Consider the following 18,529-nt stretch of genomic DNA (forward strand, 5'->3'; position numbering starts at 1 on the left):
CCCACCTCTAGTTGGCGCAGCAAACGACACAGTGATTTGACGTACGAGTAATTTGAGTTATAAGCTCCGTCTCAGAACAAATTAAACTCGTAAGTCAAGGCCCCACTGTACTAGCACATGTAACACCCCTACCTTACCTGTGAGAAAAATTCATGGCAGAGGATGAAGTTTTCTCCAAGATTCTAGAGTGTTCGATATCATTGTGATTCTCTGACATCCAGAGGTGCCCAATCCTCACACTCTGCTTTCAAATATCCCCAGAAATAGTTCCTATTTTTGGATTGTAACTTAAGTAATGCTTTCTTGAGGGTACCAGGACATTCTCAGAGTCAACTTTTTTAATGTATTGATTTTAGAGAGAGAGAGGGAAGGAGAGAGAAACACTGCTTTGTTGTTCCACTTATTCTACATTCATTGGTTGATACTTGTATGTGCCCTGACCGAGGATCAAACCCGCTCAACCTTTATTGATGTTCTTTGTGAACGGTGATGCTGAGGTGAGCTCGGCGTGCAGGATGAGTTTAGAGAAGCAGAGGGCTACCGCTTGCTCAGGCGTGTAGCAATACCCCCAAAGCTCTCATGGCTTTTATTTGGGGAGCACAGCAAATAACAATGGAGTATAGCAAGTGACAGTGACTAACAGGCATGCTGATGAGATCATCGGAGCTAAGTTATACATGACACTGTTAATTTCCTATGTTAGACAAAGACTCTTTCCACCTGCAGCAGTGCGCCCTCCCTTGAACTTTCCATGCCCTCATGAACTATTTATCACCTCAAGGAAAGTTCTGCCTCTGAACAATAAGTCTTGCTTGCAAGACTTTGTTCTGACGTGGCCCGCTTGCAGGCTCCCGCCTTTTCTTGGCAGAACGTCCTCTTCCAGTTAACTTCATTCCGCTTGACCAGCTACAACCTTGGCATATCGGGATGATGCTCTAACCAAGTGAGCTACCTGGCCAGGGCCTCTCAGAGTCCATTGTTGTGTGCCTTTAACTTGGAATCAACAGCAATATACCTGGACTGTTATGCCACACGAATGTAGGGAGAGCCTAACTTTTTTAGATTTTGAAGGTAGACATTCAAGATCTTGTGTTTTCTACCCGAACACAATGTGCGGGTGAATTGTTACTCTTTCCCTCTTCTGAGGAAGTTTCTTCAGCAGAAAGCATTTGTTTGTTTGTTTATTTATTTATTGATTTGAGAGAGAGAGAGAGAGAGAGAGAGAGAGAGAGAGAGACATCGTTTCATTGTTACACTTACCTATGCATTCATTGGTTGATTCTTGTATATCCCCTGACTGGGGATTGAACCTGCAACCTTGGCGTATTAGGACTGTGTTCTAACCAACTGGGCTACCCAACCAGGGAGAAACCTTTATTTATTGTCTCCATTAGCTGGAGGGTGACATGAAGTGTCTAAAGAAAAATTACAATTGGCTCCAAAAAATAGTCCAATACTTGGGTCAGATCATCTGTAATTAAGGTTTCTCAATTGGATCCTGAACGAAAGAGAAATATTTAGTCCTTTCCCTCACCCCGTGATGAAAGAGAATTAAGGGGATTTTACGGGCTTCTTGGATGTTGTCATGACTGGACTCCAAATCTCTCTTTCGTTGCACAACCTTTATATGTCCACTTAAGGGTAGAAAGCCCCAAACTTTGTCACTAAACTGACAAAAAGATTGAGCCCTTAGTTCAAAGGCTGTCTTCTGTCCTCTCCAGCGTAGGACAACCCAACTGTACAAAGTGTTTCTTTTGTGCATGAAAATCAAGGAAATGCTTCGGGCATGTTTGCTTTTTTAGGAGGTTATAGCCAAGATCCTGACACTGTAGCCAAAGCACATGCTCCCTGTGTGAGAGTAATGGCCACAGCTATGCCCATGGCAGATACTGAAGAATGAGTACTAGGCTTCCTTGTACCTCCTCTCTCTCTCTCTCTCTCTCTCTCTCTCTCTCTCTCTCTCTCTCTCTCTCCAATTAAAAAAAGCCCAACAGAATAGGGTTGCTCTGAGGAAAAAAGGGGGACATTCCTTTTGTTAACTACTAATATTAGGAAAAATGAAAATTTTCATTTACAACTAAAAAAAAACCAAACAAACATTCCCATTTACCATTGCAACAACAGCAACAAAATAAGATACCATACGTTATGCTTCATGCTGTAATTGTTTTATTCAAATCACATCCTAGCCAACGATTGTCTGGGAGTTGGGTAACTTATTATGAAATGTTAATATTATCTGCACCCAACATCACTATTTCCAAATGATAAGTTTTTATTGATGTTTGGAAAGAGAGGAAGGGATAGAGAGATAGCAACATCAATGCGAGAGAAACATCATGGATCGGCTGCCTCCTGCATGCCCTCTACTGGGGATTGAGCCTGCAACCCGGGCATGTGCCCTGACTGGAATTGAACAGTGATCTCCTGCTTCATAGGTCAACGCTCGACCACTGAGCCACACCAGCTGAGCTGACTTGTAGTTTTGATGTGGTCATTGGAGGAGGTGAGCACAGTATTCACCTACTCCGCCATCTTGAATGGGACTCTCCAAGGATCTCTTTAAGCTGTAACTTTTTAAAAAATGTATTTTTATTGAGCTAAGAGAGGAAGGGAGAGGGAGAGGGATAGAAACCTCAATGATGAAAGAGAATCATTGATTGGCTGCCTCCTGCATGCCCCACACCAGGGATTGAGCCCGCAACCGGGCATGTGTCCTGACAGGGAATGGAACCGTGACCTCCTGGTTCATAGGTTGAGGTAATTTTGATGTGGTCATTGGAGGAGGTGAGCACAGCTTTCACCTACTCCGCCATCTTGAACGGAATTCTCTTTAAGCTGTAACTTTACAGACTCTTCTCAGTGGATTCCCTTCCTTGCTTAGCTTCCAACATCTTGGTGGCTGGAAAGTGACAGGTGTTGAAGGGGGCGGGCAGGGAGGGTGGGCAGGGCAGGAGCAGTCTGGGCATTTGATCACGGGAGGAGGGTGTGCTTTAAATTTTTTTTTTTTATTTTTTTTTTACAAACATCAAATAAACATTTATACTTACACCCTTTCAGTGAACAAGTACTTTTACAGTCTTGGGATCTTGAGCAGATAACAGGAACACCGCCCAAGTCCCCTGATGGGGGCCTGACAGGAACAGATGTGGGGGCCTCCCTTTCCCACGTCCCAGGACGGGATTCTTTTTTTTTTTTATCTAGAATTATTTTTTTTTATTGCTTAAAGTATTACAAAGGGTATTATATATGTGTCCATTTTATACCCCCGCCCTAGACAGTCCCCTAGCCTCCCCTATTCCCCAGGGTCTTATGTCCATTGGTTATGCTTATATGCATGCATACAAGGCAGGATGGGATTCTTGACCTATGTCTCATCCAGATAGAAATGGTACTCATATTGAACCAGGAAATCAAGACTAAATAGACACGATAACTAGATACATTCCCCATTAAGAACTTTGAGGTGCATGCCACATTTACACCACAAAATACCAACAAATCAGTTTCAGTTGTGTCGAGATACAGAACAAGTCCCTGAACAGAGGCAGTAGAAAACTGCCGAGGAATGCTTCTTTTCTCTAGAAGCCCTTCCTCCAGATACAGGACAGGTCCCTTAGAGATTCTTGATAATCTACATCAATAATCCATTCATACAATCCCCGCGGTCATTCAGACTCTTCGGATCAGGGGTCCCTCGATGGTCTTGGGAACCCCGGGCGAGCCCCCAAATGTTATGCCCAGATTTCAAGATTCCCAAGAGCCCACCAGGGAGCCAGCCAGTCCGATGCAAAAGCAAAGAGTCCTTTATTTCAAGCTAGCTCGAGCTCCCCGTCCCCACACTCACCGACACAACGGCAAGCCAAGTGGCAGAGAGCTAAATTTTATTTTTTAACGTGGATAGAATTGCCATTTGTTTTTAAAAAATACTGTTTGTTCTTCTGTATGTTTGAAATATGACAAAAGATTCACTTTGGGAAGCTGGCATGGCAGCAGAAAAGGAACATGGTTAGTGTCAATTAAGTGTGGAATGGACAGTAGGCCTTGTTGGGTTAAGGCAAGGACCGGTCAATAATTGGGTTCTAGAAATCACATCTCTTGGGTTCTACCTGGATCCACCTATTTCCTAAATATCATTCATCATGTAGAGTTTGCTTTGTTGGGTACACAAGAACCTCAGGAAATTCAGCCTTTGCACCCTGATTCAGACACGTGAGGCCCTTACTCCCACGGGAAGAGGCCTGGGGGGAGCCCGGCCATCTTCTCCTGGTAGACTTTATCGAAGGCTTCACTCTGGGCCACTGTGAGCTGGTTTTTCCAGTCGCCAATGATTCCTGTCAAACACAAAACATGAGTCCGGATCAGATTTACAGATCAGGTGCCACAACTTGAACTTCTCTGTCCATCTCTACTGTGAATTGATCTTACACCGTCAATACAAAACACACCCCCAGTGTAACCACGCAGTTAAAAGCTCCCTGTCTGGATTCAGATGCCCTTGGCTTCAATGCCTGACTACCAGTTGCATAATAATGTAGTTGAGTTTACTGTTTGCCATCTGTTTCACAAGACTGTTCCCAGCTCTAGCCGTTTGGCTCAGTGGACAGAGTGTCAGCCTGGGGACTGAAGGGCTCCGGGTTCAATTCCGGTCAAGGTCATATGCCTGAGTTGTGGGCTCAGTCCCCAGTAGGGGGCCTGCAGGAGGCAGCCGATCAATGATTCTCTCATCATTGATGTTTCTATCTCTCTCTCCCTCTTCCTTCCTCTCTGAAATCAATTAAAAAAAAAAAAAAAGATTGTTCCCAGTACCTACCTCCTGTGACATTGTGAGGATTGAGTGATGATAAAGGCAACAAAAGCGATCATGCCTAAAATGCAGTAATTTCTTCAATGCCTGGCACTGTGTTAGGATATTACACGTCTGCCTCGTTTAACACGCAAGACATTTTTAAAAATATATGTTTATATTATTAAAATATAATGTACCCACCAATGTAAACAAAAAAAATGTATTTGTCTCTTCATTTCCCCATTTTATTCAATTCCAGGGATTTCCCCACTTTGCTTTCTTCTGCCTCCCTAAGCTATCATCAATGGATTTCATGTAAACCCCTTTCATCTTCTCCATTGATTCTGATGTATAAAATAAATTGTAAAATTGCCATTTTCTGGAGCATTTTCTCAGTCTATTGAGATTTTGCTTCCTGGCAATTGTCATCAATTTGGCTCAAATAAACTCATAAAAACTGTCAGAGAGAGAGATGTAATTCATCGGCAATGCTTCATTTTCTAAGATTTCTTTTTTTTTCCCTAAGATTGCTTTACAACCTTAGAAATACTTCAAATTATTCCTTAAACTCTCAAAGTCCTGCACAACTTATGTGATTTTAATAGAGTCAGATATTTTCATCACCCCATGTCTTAGTGCATCAATAGAAGCTGGGGGGTTCACTGTCCATTACATCCATGTTGTAAGATTAGAGACTCTCTCTTACCTTTTCTCATAAGACACGCTTTGCTGTGATCCATAAGGACATCAGGGAGTAGAGAGAAATTGCTCATTTTATTGTCTTTTATGGCCTGGAAGGTTACATTCTTGAGGATGGAGTCCAGTTCTTCTGGGCTTAGCTTTGTGCCCAAGAATTGGCTGAGCTTCTCCACACTGGCTCTGATGTCCTAGAATGAGAACCACAACAGAGAAAACATGAAATTAGCCCTAGCTGGTTTGGCTCAGTGCATAGAGCGTCAGCCTGCAGACTGAAAGGTCCTGGGTTGGATTCCAGTCAAGGACCCATGCCTGGGTTGTGGGCTCGAGCCCCAGTTGGGGGTGTGCAAGAGGCAGCTGATCAATGATTCTCTCTCATCATGGATGTTTCTATCTATCTCTCCCTCTCCCTTCCTCTCTGAAATCAATAAAAATATATTTTCAAAAAACACATGAAATTAAAGTACAACAGGGAAAAGGGAAGCAAGGAGAGAATGCAGGTGAGGAGGAGACAGAAAACGAAGGAAATCAGGAAGCGCGTGAGCTCGTCATGTTCACGTAGGAAATGTGCGAGCTGAGTGCGTGCTTAGAAGCAAATGCCCATTAGAGACAATTGACTGTGAGACTCATTAAGCCACTTTCTTTTGATGCCAACCGAAGCTTCCTATGAATATCCACTCCTACATAACCCACCCCTACAGGAATCCTCTTCCTGTCAAGCTGGGAACACGTCCTTACTTCCTGTACTGGTCCTGACCCGGTCACGCCTCACCTTCCATGGGTCCCCACCTAACACTGCCCTTTGGTTCCCAGATTTTTGCCGTAGAATCGTCGATGACCCCCAGCAAGTACCTATGTTGTGAAGCTTGTCCTCGTTGCATGCATTAAGTACGGCAAAAGACATAAATTAAAAAATTGAAGAACATGGGCCAACTCATGAGGTCAATGACAAAAAGGCAATGACCCCCACTTGGTCGCATTCCTGGGATCAGCTCTGATTGAAAGTGTAGAATGGAAACATTAAAGAATGAAGGGGCCCTAGCTGGTTTGGCTCAATGGATAGAGCATCAGCCTGCGGACTGAAGGGTCCCAGGTGCGATTCAGGCCAAGGGCACATGCCTGGGTTGCGGGCTCCATCCCCAGTAGGGGGCATGTAGGAGGCAGCCAATCAATGATTCTCTCTCATCATTGATGTTTCTACATCTCCCTCTCCCTCCCTCTCCAACATCAATAAAATATTTTTTTTAAAAAAACATGAAGGGATTGCCCAGCCAGCGTGGCTCAGTGGTTGAGTGTCGACTTATGAGCCAGGAGGTCACAGTACAATTCCCGCTCAGGGCACATAACCGGGTTGCAGGCTCCATCCCCGGTGGGGTGTGTGTAGGAGGCAGCCAATCAGTGATTCTCTATCATCATTGATGTTTCTATTTATCTGTCACCCTTCCTCTCTGAAATCAATTAAAATATGTATTTAAAAAAAAAAAAGAATGGAGGGATTTCTGGGTCATATGGTAACTCTATTCTTAATCATAGCAATGTACACCTGAAGCCTATGTAATCTTATTCATCAATGTCACCCCCAGTAAATTTAATTTAAAAAATAAATACGTGAAATTAAAAGAATGGTAGACTGCTGGGTCCAACCCCAGCAGGTCCAGGGGTCCCCAAAGGTGTGGACGGAGTCGGCAAAGAAGGAATGACGCGGAGACAGCGTTCAGTTGATCAGCAGCCTAGCCAGGATCTCTACCCAGGATCTCCAGCCAAGTTCTGTTGAGGATCTCCAGCGAAGTTCTGGTTAGGATCTCCAGCCAGGTTCTGTGTCCATGTTCTCTTGCTAGGTTCTCCAGCTAAGTTCTCCAGGTTCTCCAGCCAGGTTCTGTCCAGGATCTTCAGCCAGGTTCAGTCACCAGGTTCTAGTCAGGTTCTCTTGCCATGTTCTATCCAGGTTCTGTAGCCAGGTTCTGTCTCTAGGTTCTTCAGCCAGGTTCTCTCGCTAAGTTCTGTCTCTAGGTTCTGTGGCCAGTTTCTGTCCAGGATCTTTTGCCATGTTCTCTCCAGCGAAGTTCTTCTGTCTCTAAGTTCTGTGTGGGTTCTGTGTCTAGGTTCTGTTCTCTTGGTTCTGTCTTCTAAGTTCTGTCTGTTGCTGTCTTGTTACATCTGTATTTATACCAGTTGATTCAATCCTATCAATCTCTATTACAAAGGTTAGGGCGTTTCTTATCTCCATTCCAGGGAGTAAAGATTATGTAGCTTAAGCATGATTGTTCGTAGTTAAAGTGATTAATTACCCGCCTGGCACTTAGTTGAGGGGTTTTATTCCCTCCCTAACTTCAGGGGAAAATCCCTACCTGGGGAAACAACCTTTCTCAGAGAGGAGACCTTGGTTAAAACACATAGTGCCAAGAAGGTGAGCAAACATTTTAAGAACAGTATGCCATATATGCCAGGTCCTTTGAAACAGCAAGGATGGACTGGCTCCCGGCAGTAGACAGCTATGAATGGAGTTAGAGAGAGTGACACTTTGGTAGAAGAATTACCTGATGCAGCTCCTCATATAATATCAATAGGAAGTTCTCTTTTCCTCTCATCTGAAGCCAGCCGCGAACATGGTCAAACCATGAGCCAAATGGCACTGCAAGAGAAGCCAGGAGAGAAGGTGAGTAGCTCATGCTTCCAAGCCCCATTGGCTAGGCCCATGGTTGGCAAACTCATTAGTCAACAGAGCCAAATATCAACAGTACAATGATTGAAATTTCTTTTGAGAGCCAAATTTTTTAAACTTAAACTATATAGGTAGGTACATAGTTATTAACTTCATTAGGGTGCTCCTAAACTGGCCTTTGCTAAAAACGTCCTCAATCTGATTGAGGTACGTTCGCTGAGGTCGACCCCTTCCAACTCTCCCACCCACACTCGTCTTGTAGACTTGTTTCGTCTATGTCTTTTTGTTCATCCTCTCTATATGTCCAAACCATCTCAACATCCCTTTCTCAATCCTCGACACTACATCATCTTTCACTCCACAACGTTCCCTAAAATTAACTTAATAAACTTTACTTAAAGTTTGAAGTCTTAGTTAAACTCTAGGTACGTTGACTAAAACTTGATATCATACTTAATAACGATATATTATTTATTGATAAAATTAAATTCCTTACAATTTACCTTACAATATCCATAAAATTAAATCGTGACAATGACTGACAAACACTAATGTGAACAATGGCCTTGCATCTCCTTGGAAAGTTTGGGTAAGTCAGGTTTGTATGTTGTTGTTTTTAATTTTAGGCACAATTCCAGGTTCTCATCAATAAGACAATGTCTCAATTTACTCTTGATAAGGTTCATGCTTAAAAATGATTGTTTGCATAAATATGTAGACCCGAATAAGGAAAGAACAGCAAACGCTGTTCTTAAATTGATGACAAAAATACCTGTAGGACTTGCAGCTGGTTGGAAAAATACAGGTAACTTTATGCTTCAAGTAGGTACTTTTGTCACCGCACGATTCGCGGACACGACTAGCACTAACCACTGCACAAAGAGACTGCTGCCTGACTGGCTCACTCAACTGGTGCATGAATCACGCGCGTCTCCCGTCACTTGACCAGTAGACTCCCCCCACTTCTTCTAACGCCACTTCTTTAAAATAGACTCGCCCAGGCCGAAAACCAACTTCTGCGCACGGGCCACGAAGTTTCAATCGCACTGTACGTGCACGCCCACACGTGGTATTTTGTGGAAGAGCCACACTCAAGGGGCCAAAGAGCCACATGTGGCTCGCGAGCTGCGGTTTGTCGACCACCGGGCTAGGCAACGCTGCTCATGTCAGCCACGCCTTCGGAAGCTGATCGGCAAGTAGGCGACTCTGCACCCTTTCCCGATGCCATTAACTATTTGATGAGCAAGGGACTCAAGTGCTGGAAATTCGTTTCCTCTCATTTGCACGAGAAATAGAATTCTGCATTTACTGCCTCGATAAGCAACCAGTTGGGTGCTCTATAGGATACCCTATGTAAGATGAGCTCCAGATCTCCCTGTGAGAAAAAGAGATTTTGAATTTTAAAGAGAATTTAGTTGGGAAATGAAAGAGCTGAACTAAAATTCCACCTAGTTTGGAATCAATATCTTTGGTGTTTTGTGGTGTGTGTGTGTGTGTGTGTGTGTGTGTGTGTGTGTGTGTGTTTCCTAATGTGATTTAAATGATGTAATTACCTGTAGACAGCACATGTTTTTGCCTCTCCTTCACCCACCCCGATACCTTTGGGACAGCACGTCTTACAGGAATTTTGTTTCTGCCACACGTTCTCTCTATTGAGATGAATGTAGTGGGGGATCACATGTCAAGTGCGCCTGTCATTTTGATATCGTTGATTTGTTCCAAATAAGCTAGTTGACAAATAAGGGCCATTTTGATAGCTTTATATGCTTATCTTCTCTCTCTCTCTCTCTCTCTCTCTCTCTCTCTCTCTCTCTCTCTCTCTCTGTGTGTGTTTCCACTGACGAAGAAGTTACACATGAAAGTGTAAATGCTAACATCTCAGAATTCTCAGTTACCCTAGATAGGTTTGAACCCTTTCCCATCCCATCGGAAACACTTGAGCACGCCTCCTACACAGTCTCATCACCAGACTGTCATTCAAACGTTTTGAATGAGAGCTCTGATTAGTCAAATAAGGGTCCCCACAAAAAGTGTGTATGTCCTAATCCCAAAATTACATTGGAGATGTGATTTAGGACCTATAGATGCAAAGAATGCAAGCACAGGAGTCCTTAGAGCCCTGGCCGGTTTGGCTCAGTGGCTACAGCATCGGCCTGCAGACCAAAAGGTCTCAGGTTCGATTCCAGTCAAGGGCACATACCTTGGTTGCGGGCTCCTCCCTGGTCTTGGCCCTGGTTGGGGCTCATGCAGGAGGCAATCAATCAATGTGTCTCTCTCTCATCGATGTTTCTCTCTGTCTTTCCCTCTCTCTTCCACTCTCCTTAAAAAAATCAATGGAAAAAATATCCTCAGGTGAGGATTAACAGAAAATAAAAATTTCAATTAAAACAATTTTTTAAAGGGTCCTTGTAAGAGAGATTCAGAGTGTCAGAATCAGAGAAGGGGATGTGATGACAGCACAGTTGGAAGGATGTGGCCATGTGCCAAGGAATATGGGCGTCCTCTAAAAGCTGAAAAGGCAGGAAGTGAATTCTCCCCTAGAGCTTCAAGAATGGAATGTACTAATGCCCTTGAATTACTTTTAGCTCATAAGTGTAGTTTGGATCTCTGAACTCCAGAGCATGAGACAATTTTTGGTTGTTGTGTAAAGCCAATAAATTGGTGATAATTTCTTACAGCGGTGATAGGAAACTAATACACTTCCTGTGTGAGCCACGTCCCACGTGGCTTAGGGTTTGGGATCTGGAGAAGGGCTGCATGCAAATGACGAGACAAGGAATAGTAATTTGGAAATTGGGGGGCCAGGTGGAAAGTCCAATGCAAGAGGAAGGACTTCACTGATGCCCAGGCCTTGCCAACCTTTATTCAAGTTTAGATACACATCTAGCCCTAGGCAGGCAATTCCATTAACAGTCTATCTTAAAGGTCAGTAAATATTAGTAAAGATTTACTCTGAGATTATTTGGTCAGGAAATTGCTTGAGCCACCATTGTCTGGACTAAACAATCGGTGCATAGCTCTGGCCCTTGCCAGAGCTCAAGATTCATCAGCGTTCCGGGCTCCTTGTTTACATTTCTCTGATAATGAAGACAATGGGTGGCTTCCAACAACTTCCCAAGATGATAGGTGAGAAACGATATCTCAGTAGAGTTTAAATTCACACATCTCTTATTTTGAGTATAGTGAATTACTTTTTTATCTGTTTATGCTACTTTTAAGAAATGTTGTGGGCCCTGACCGGTTTGGCTCAGTGGATAGAGCGTCGGCCTGCAGACTGAAGGGTCCCAGGTTCGATTCCGGTCAAGGGCATGTACCTTGGTTGCGGGCACATCCCCAGTAGGAGGTGTGCAGGAGGCAGCTGATGGATGTTTCTCTCTCATCGATGTTTCTAACTCTATCCCTCTCCCTTCCTCTCTGTAAAAAAATCAATAAAATATATTAAAAATAAATAAATGAAATAAAGTAAATATATTTATATTAAAAAATGTTATGGGAAGAAAGCATGTTGACAAAGGTCCTATGTAAATGGGACTTGCTCAGATTCCACAACATCGAGGTTGGATTGCAATGTCATTGCATAAACCATAAGAAATTAAGACCTGGATGTGAGGGGCAGGAACTCCACCCTTCCACCTAGAATCCTTATTTTGAGTCACACTCACCATTTCCTTGAAGGAACCATTCAAAATATTCTTCAAGTGAGCCTGGATTTTTGGTGGCCTTGATCGCTTTCCAGAAATAGTAACCAGAAATAAGAATATCTCTGGGATTTCTCATGATGTAGACACACTCAAATGAAAAAAAAAAAAAAAGGAAATAAAAATAGGTATACACATTCTCACTGCCCTGAATTTTTTGCAAGTCAAGAAAAATTCAATTCTCATTAAAGTGTTGAGCTTCAATCTAATCTTCTTTCATTCACTCACTTAACAACATATTGAGAACCCACCATATGACAGACACTTACTCAGGCTTTTCAGAGGGAACAGTGAGAAACGTGTGGATCATTTTGGTTCTCAAGGGCCAACCTTTATTCAAGTGTAGATACACATTATGACGCAATGAATGGAGAAGTTTTCTAAAGGTTTCTCGCGGGCGAAGGCGGGGGGGAGGGGGGGCGGTGCGGGGGGCGGGGGAATAATGCTATTCCACTTTGGCACCACTGACTAAGAAGCCCTGAGTGTGAACGAAACATCCTGAGTTTTGTTGGGACTTTGACACCCTACTCTGTGTTGTTCCTGTTCTGGGCTTCTGTTGATTTTCGTAGAAATTCCTACCATACCAGCATTTCCCAGATAGGGATTAGGGCAGATGTGAATGGTCTTTATAAATTTCAAAATGGTAGCCAAAACCGGTTTGGCTCCGTGGATAGAGCGTCGGCCTGCGGACTGAAGGGTCCCAGGTTCGATTCCGGTCAAGGGCATGTACCTGGGTTGCGGGCACATCCCCAGTAGGGACTGTGCAGGAGGCAGCCGATCGATGTTTCTCTCTCATCGATGTTTCTAACTCTCTATCCCTCGCCCTTCCTCTCTGTAAAAAATCAACAAAATATATTTAAATTTCAAAATGGCAGCACTCATCATGCTGCTTTAAGTGATGCAAACTCAAGAGATAAAAACAAACTTGCATGTTTCTCCAATGTTTCCTCAAAGAGTGAAGGACAAACTGGGGAGCATTATGCTAAGTGAAATAAGCCAGTCAGAGAAAGATAAATACCACATGATCTCACTCATTTGTGGATTATAGAGAACAACGTAGACTGATGAACAGGGACAGATCCAAAGACTGAGAAACAGCGATCAGACTATCAATCCCCAGAAGGAAAGTAGGGGAGGGCGGGGGTAAGGGGAAGAGATCAACCGAAGGACTGGTATACATGTATATAAGCCAAACCAATGGGCATGGACAAGAGGGGGATGGGAGCATGAGTGTGCGGGGGCGGGGGGGAGGTTGGGGGTTAATGGGGGGGGGATGAGGACATATTTATAATACCTTAACTAATAATAAAAAATAAAGTAAAAAAGAATGAAGGACAGGTACAGGGGAAGAAGTAAGTAGGGTGGTCTCAGCTTCTAAGCTCTGCTCCGTGTTTGCCTTTCATGTGTACAAAAGAGAGTCAGATAGACTTGGAGAAGACTTCCCTATAACAAGTCATTGTTTGTTTTTTGTGGGATTTTTTTTTTTGTCATTGTTCATAAGTCGTTAAGGAAAGTTATATGCGAGAGATCATGATGGAGATCTATGCATGAAAGTCTCAGGACTAGTAGGATTTGTGTCCTCAGTGAAGAGGAGGGAGAGAGGCAGCCGAGTTCAGTCGGTGCATAAGAGAGGGTCATTGCAGTGAACCACTCAGCACTCAAAGGCAAAGTTTCTGTTGAGAAGTCAATTGATAGTCTTATGGGAGCTCCCTTGTACGTAACTAATTGCTTTTCTCTTGCTGCTTTTAAGATTCTCTCTTTGCCTTTAGCCTTTGGCATTTTAATGTTGATGTGTTTTGGTGTGGGCCTCTTTGGGTTCATTTTGTTTGGAGCTGTTTGCACTTCCTGGATTTGTATGTCTATTTCCTTCACCAGGTGGGAAAGTTTTCAGTTATTATCTCTTCCAATATTTTCATAATAAATCTAGTAATACCACACCCCATAAGATTGTTTGAAGGTGTTTCATACAATGTGAATAATATTTTTGGTGTCGTACGTTTTAAACTGTAATCTCAGATGAGGCAAAATGCACATTTATAGCCCAGGATCACTCACTGTAAAAGTCTTCCTTTCGAGCTCCTAAAATGACACATTGGAGGGCTGTAGATCTACTGAATGGAAACGACTTGCCCAACATTGATCGTGTCATGATTGGAAAAGCTCTCATGGAGTTTCACAGGTGAGTGCCAAACTCACATCTCCTCTGAAACTTAGGTGCTGGTTTAGGATTGAGATGCCTCCCCCATGGCCACGTCTATGTTGAGGACCGTGGTGTTGGCGATGCAGCCGGGATTTTTTTTTAACTAAAGGCTGAGTGTCCTCTGGAGCAATACCAGGGAGACTGTCTGGAACAGGAAACTGCACCTTGGAGCAAGCCTTTAACATATCTTCCTTTACTGAATCACATGTTAGCCGTGTCCTGAGAACGTGGGCATCCTGGACACCCCGAGAAGTGATCCAAACAGACATTGTCTTATGGGCTCACCTTGGCCTTGGACTTGAAGATTGACTTGGGGAAGAATTGAATGGGGAGGTGGGAGGTGTAGAAGCGTGGGTCTTCCTGCTGCTGCTTTATATCTTCAAGCCCGGAAGCGTTTTCTAGCCATGGTGAACGTTTCCAGCTGACCACTGATTGCACCCAGCTGGGATCTCCCCTGGTGTGGATCAGATGGATGATCTCCAATATCCAGTTGGTTCCTGTATAGCAAAAGAACACAGTGTCACCTATTTCAATCTGACTTTTGACTCCATCACTACATTGTGTTTGTTTATTTATTTACTTGCTTATTTATTTATTAAATATGCACCTATCACTTTGCCATTTCAAAACCTTTCTTGGAATTACATTGTCTTTGGACAATTTCCTAATGCCTCACCATGACTTCAAGAATCCTCATTGATCCCAGCTGGCCTGGCTGGGTGGTTGAGACAGATACATCCAAAAACAGAAGTAGCCAGCACAGGGAATAGAGTCAGTAATCAGTATGGGTGGGACCAGGTGGGGACTGGGGATATGGGGCGGAGGGGTGTCAATTTGTAAGAACATAAACGTCCAATCACTATACTGTGCACCTGAAACTAATATACGGTATGCCCACTATCATCAAGAAATGAATTCCCGCCCTATCCGGTTTGACTCAGTGGATAGAGCGTCGTCCTGGGGACTAAAGGGTCCCAGGTTCGATTCCAGCGAAGAGCACATGCCCGGGTTGCAGGCTCAATCCCCAGTAGGGGGTGTGCAAGGGGCAGCTGATCAATGATTCTCTCATCATTGATGTCTCTCTCTCTTCCTTTCTGAAATCAATAAAAATATTTTTTCAAAAAAGAGCCCAGCTGGTGTTGAGCAGTGTTTGAGCATTGGCCTATGAACCAAGGAGGCCACGGTCAGGACATATGCGTGGGTTGCAGGCTCGATCCCCAGTGTGGGGCATGCAGAAGGCAGCCGATTTATGATTCTCTCTCATCATTGATGTTTCTATCTCTTCTCTCCCTTCCTTTCTGAAATCAATAAAAAATACATATTTTAAAAAATCAATGGAAAAAATATCCTCCAATGAGGACTAACAATAATAATAAAATTCCACATTGATTTTTCCATTTAAACACATCCAGTCTCATCTCCTGATACTACACTCTCTCTATTCTCCACAAAGTTGTTGTTTTTTTCAGGTTCCTGACTATCCCTCTATATATTTCGAATCTAGACCATTCCACATGTAACCCACCCTGTTCTGTTCCCTTTCCAACTCTGACAAAGACTCTATCTTTGATAAAACGTTAGCCAGACTCTTCTGAGTCCTGTACATGACTAGGTCTTGACCAGGGTGGTCTGTGACCATCCTTGCTGAGCCAAGTTTAGCAAGAATTTTTATAAATCAATAATGGGAATCCTTTCACCCTGGATAGCTTACCAAGGTCCCCATCCCCCATCCTGATGTCCAACGCCTTGGCTTGTCTTCGCATGAATCTTGTTAGGCCGTTTTTGCAAGAATTTTCTAACCCTCCGTGTCTAATTAAATCCTCTTAGTAATTTTGCATCCACTGACCTCACTCTGCTCATTACCTACAAATCCCCAGCTGGCTGTTATTTTCAGAGTTGATTTTAGTGTCTCTCTCTCTCTCTCTCTCTCTCTCTCTCTCTCTCTCTCTCTCTCTCTCATTGCACTAATCTTGAATAAAGTCTTTCTGCCCATTTTATCAAATGTCAGAATATATGTATTTGCTCCTCACAATATTACATTTGCTGTGGACATCGCAGGATAGATGTTCCTTCTGCCAAGATTCTCAGGTATCCAGCCCCCCATTTTTATTATTATTTTTTTGTTTTGTTAATGCTCACCCAAAGATAGTTTTCCATTGATTTTTAGAGAGAGTGGAAAGGGAAGGAGGGATGGAGAGAGAGAGAGAGAGACAGACAGACAGACATTGATATGAGAGAGACACATTAATTGGTTACTTCACACACCCACCCTGACTGAGGCCGGGGATCATACTTGCAACCCAAGTACATACCCTTGACTGGGAATCAAACCCAAGATGCTTCAGTGCATGGACCAACATTCTAACCATGTAACCACACCAGCCAGGGTACCTGTCCCTTTTAAACACCCATCTCAATCACCTGAATCTCTGCCTTAGCCTCTTCACCCATAAGGCTCTCTATATCTCTACAATGCCCTGGTGGTCACATCCCTTTATATCATAATTGCCTGTGTGAACCCCCTCTTTCTGGAGTGTAACCACACCAGTCACCAAAGCATAGTCAAAGGTGAGGCATAGAGAAGGCACACCTTGGGTAACCCCATTCCCCACCTCCTCAATGTCTCATCCCACTTTCTTACCTGACTTTGGGTAAGAAAGTGTGATGATATCTTCATCCCTTGCCACAAATTCATCCTGCAAAGATCTGAGGTCTTCAATGGTAGTTGTGGGGAAAGGAATCCCTTCAATCCACACGTAATTTCCAGCCATTTCCAACGCCAACCTTCCAAGCTTGGTCTGGTTGTTCCAGCCACAGCAATAGAAGGCAGACACTCTGCTTCCTGGTTATGATTCAGATCTTATCTATACTAATAAAAGGGTAATATGCTAATTAGACCAGGCATCTTTCCAGACAAAGCCACGGTGGCAGCGGCCATGGAAGGTAGTTAGGGGCAATCAGGCCAGCAGGGGAGAGCAATTAGGGGGTGATCAGGTTGGCAGCAGAGGGTATTTAGGGGCAGTTAATATTTCCTATAATATTTTAACTATTTTATTTTAAATTTTTTAAATGAACATGTTTTTTATAAATTAAAAAAATAACAATTTTAATGACCAACAAAAGTAATCTTTGAAATGTTTACTTTAATATGTAAACATTACGTTTAATTTTATGTTATGTGAATTTCATGTCAATAAAAAAATTTCCAAAAATTTAAAAATCAACATGAAAAAAATTTAAAATTGCCAAACTGTCTTAGAAATTATCTCAGAATAAATATTGGGAAATTTATAACTTTGAAAGTTGAATGTCATTGAGCAGGTTGAATTTGAGGCAGTGTGGTTTTTGAAAGGGCAAGGGCTACGCCCTCCATCTTACCCTGGATCCTCCATTTTTGGGCAGCAGCCTTAGCCATGTGCTCGGCAAGGAGCTTCTTCCCGGAAGCCCAAGCCTCTGCTAGCCACACCTAGGATTTCTTTAACCAATGACAATCAAGGGAAGTGTGCGCCATAGACACAACCACATCCTGCGTAACAAGACCCCGACTTGCACCTGGCCAATCGGCAGGGATCACAGTCTTCTCTCCTCCCCTTACTCCAACCCCCCTGTAAAACCCCTCTTCCCACAGAGCTAGCTCTCTCTCTCTGCCCCAGCTGCTGTGTCGGTGTGTGTGGGGGGAGCTCGAGCTAGCCCGAATAAAGACTCTATCTGCTTTTGCATTGAACTCGGCTGGCTCCCTGGTGGTCTTTTGGGGATCCTGAAATCTGGGCTTAACAGTTTTATTTTATTTTATTTTTTAAATATATTTTTATTGATTTCAGAGAGGGGGAGAGAGATATAAACATAAATGATGAGAAAGAATCATTGATCAGCTGCCTCCTGCATGCCCCACATTGAAAATGGAGCCCGCAACTCAGGCATGTGCCCTCAGCAGCACTTGTTTAGTAATTTACAGATGATAGCCATTCTGACAGGTTCCAACAGGTGATATATCCTCGTGGTTTTAACTGGCATCTCTCTGATAATTAATGGCCTTGAGTATCTTTTCATATATCTATTGGCCATCTGTATGTCCTCTGGAGAAGAGCCTATTCAGGCCCATTGCCCATTTTTTAATTGGATTTTTTGTCTTCCGTCAGTTGAGTTGTATAAGTTTTTTATGTATTTTATAAATTAACCCCTTATCGCCCTAACCAGTTTGGCTCAGTGGATAGAGCATCGGCCTGTAGACTGAAGGGTCCCAGGTTCCATTCCGGTTAAAGGTATGTGCCTTGGTTGTGGGCACATCCCCAGTAGGGGTTGTGCAGGAGGCAGCTGATCAATGTTTCTCTCTCATCGATGTTTCTAACTCTCTATCCCTCTCCCTTCCTCTCTGTAAAAAAATCAATAAAATATATTTTTTAAAAAATTAACCCCTTATCAGCTCTATCATTAGCAAATATGTCCTCCCACTCAGTGGGTGATCTTTCATTTTGTTGATGGTG

General features: G+C 43.3%; 1 protein-coding gene across 1 annotated transcript; it reads right to left on the reverse strand.

The window, feature by feature from the left end:
* Positions 1-4,193: 4,193 nt before the first annotated feature.
* LOC308530519 (sulfotransferase 2A1-like) lies at positions 4,194-16,816 on the reverse strand (the record flags this gene model as incomplete). Its single annotated transcript, XM_081107231.1, has 6 exons — positions 4,194-4,334; positions 5,496-5,676; positions 8,023-8,117; positions 11,810-11,936; positions 14,331-14,542; positions 16,687-16,816. 6 exons carry the CDS (start codon positions 16,814-16,816, stop codon positions 4,222-4,224), a joined length of 858 nt encoding a protein of 285 aa, XP_080963357.1. The 3' UTR covers positions 4,194-4,221.
* Positions 16,817-18,529: the final 1,713 nt, after the last annotated feature.

This window comes from Myotis nattereri, assembly GCF_964212035.1.
Source record: "Myotis nattereri genome assembly, chromosome: 15".
NCBI lineage: Eukaryota > Metazoa > Chordata > Mammalia > Chiroptera > Vespertilionidae > Myotis > Myotis nattereri.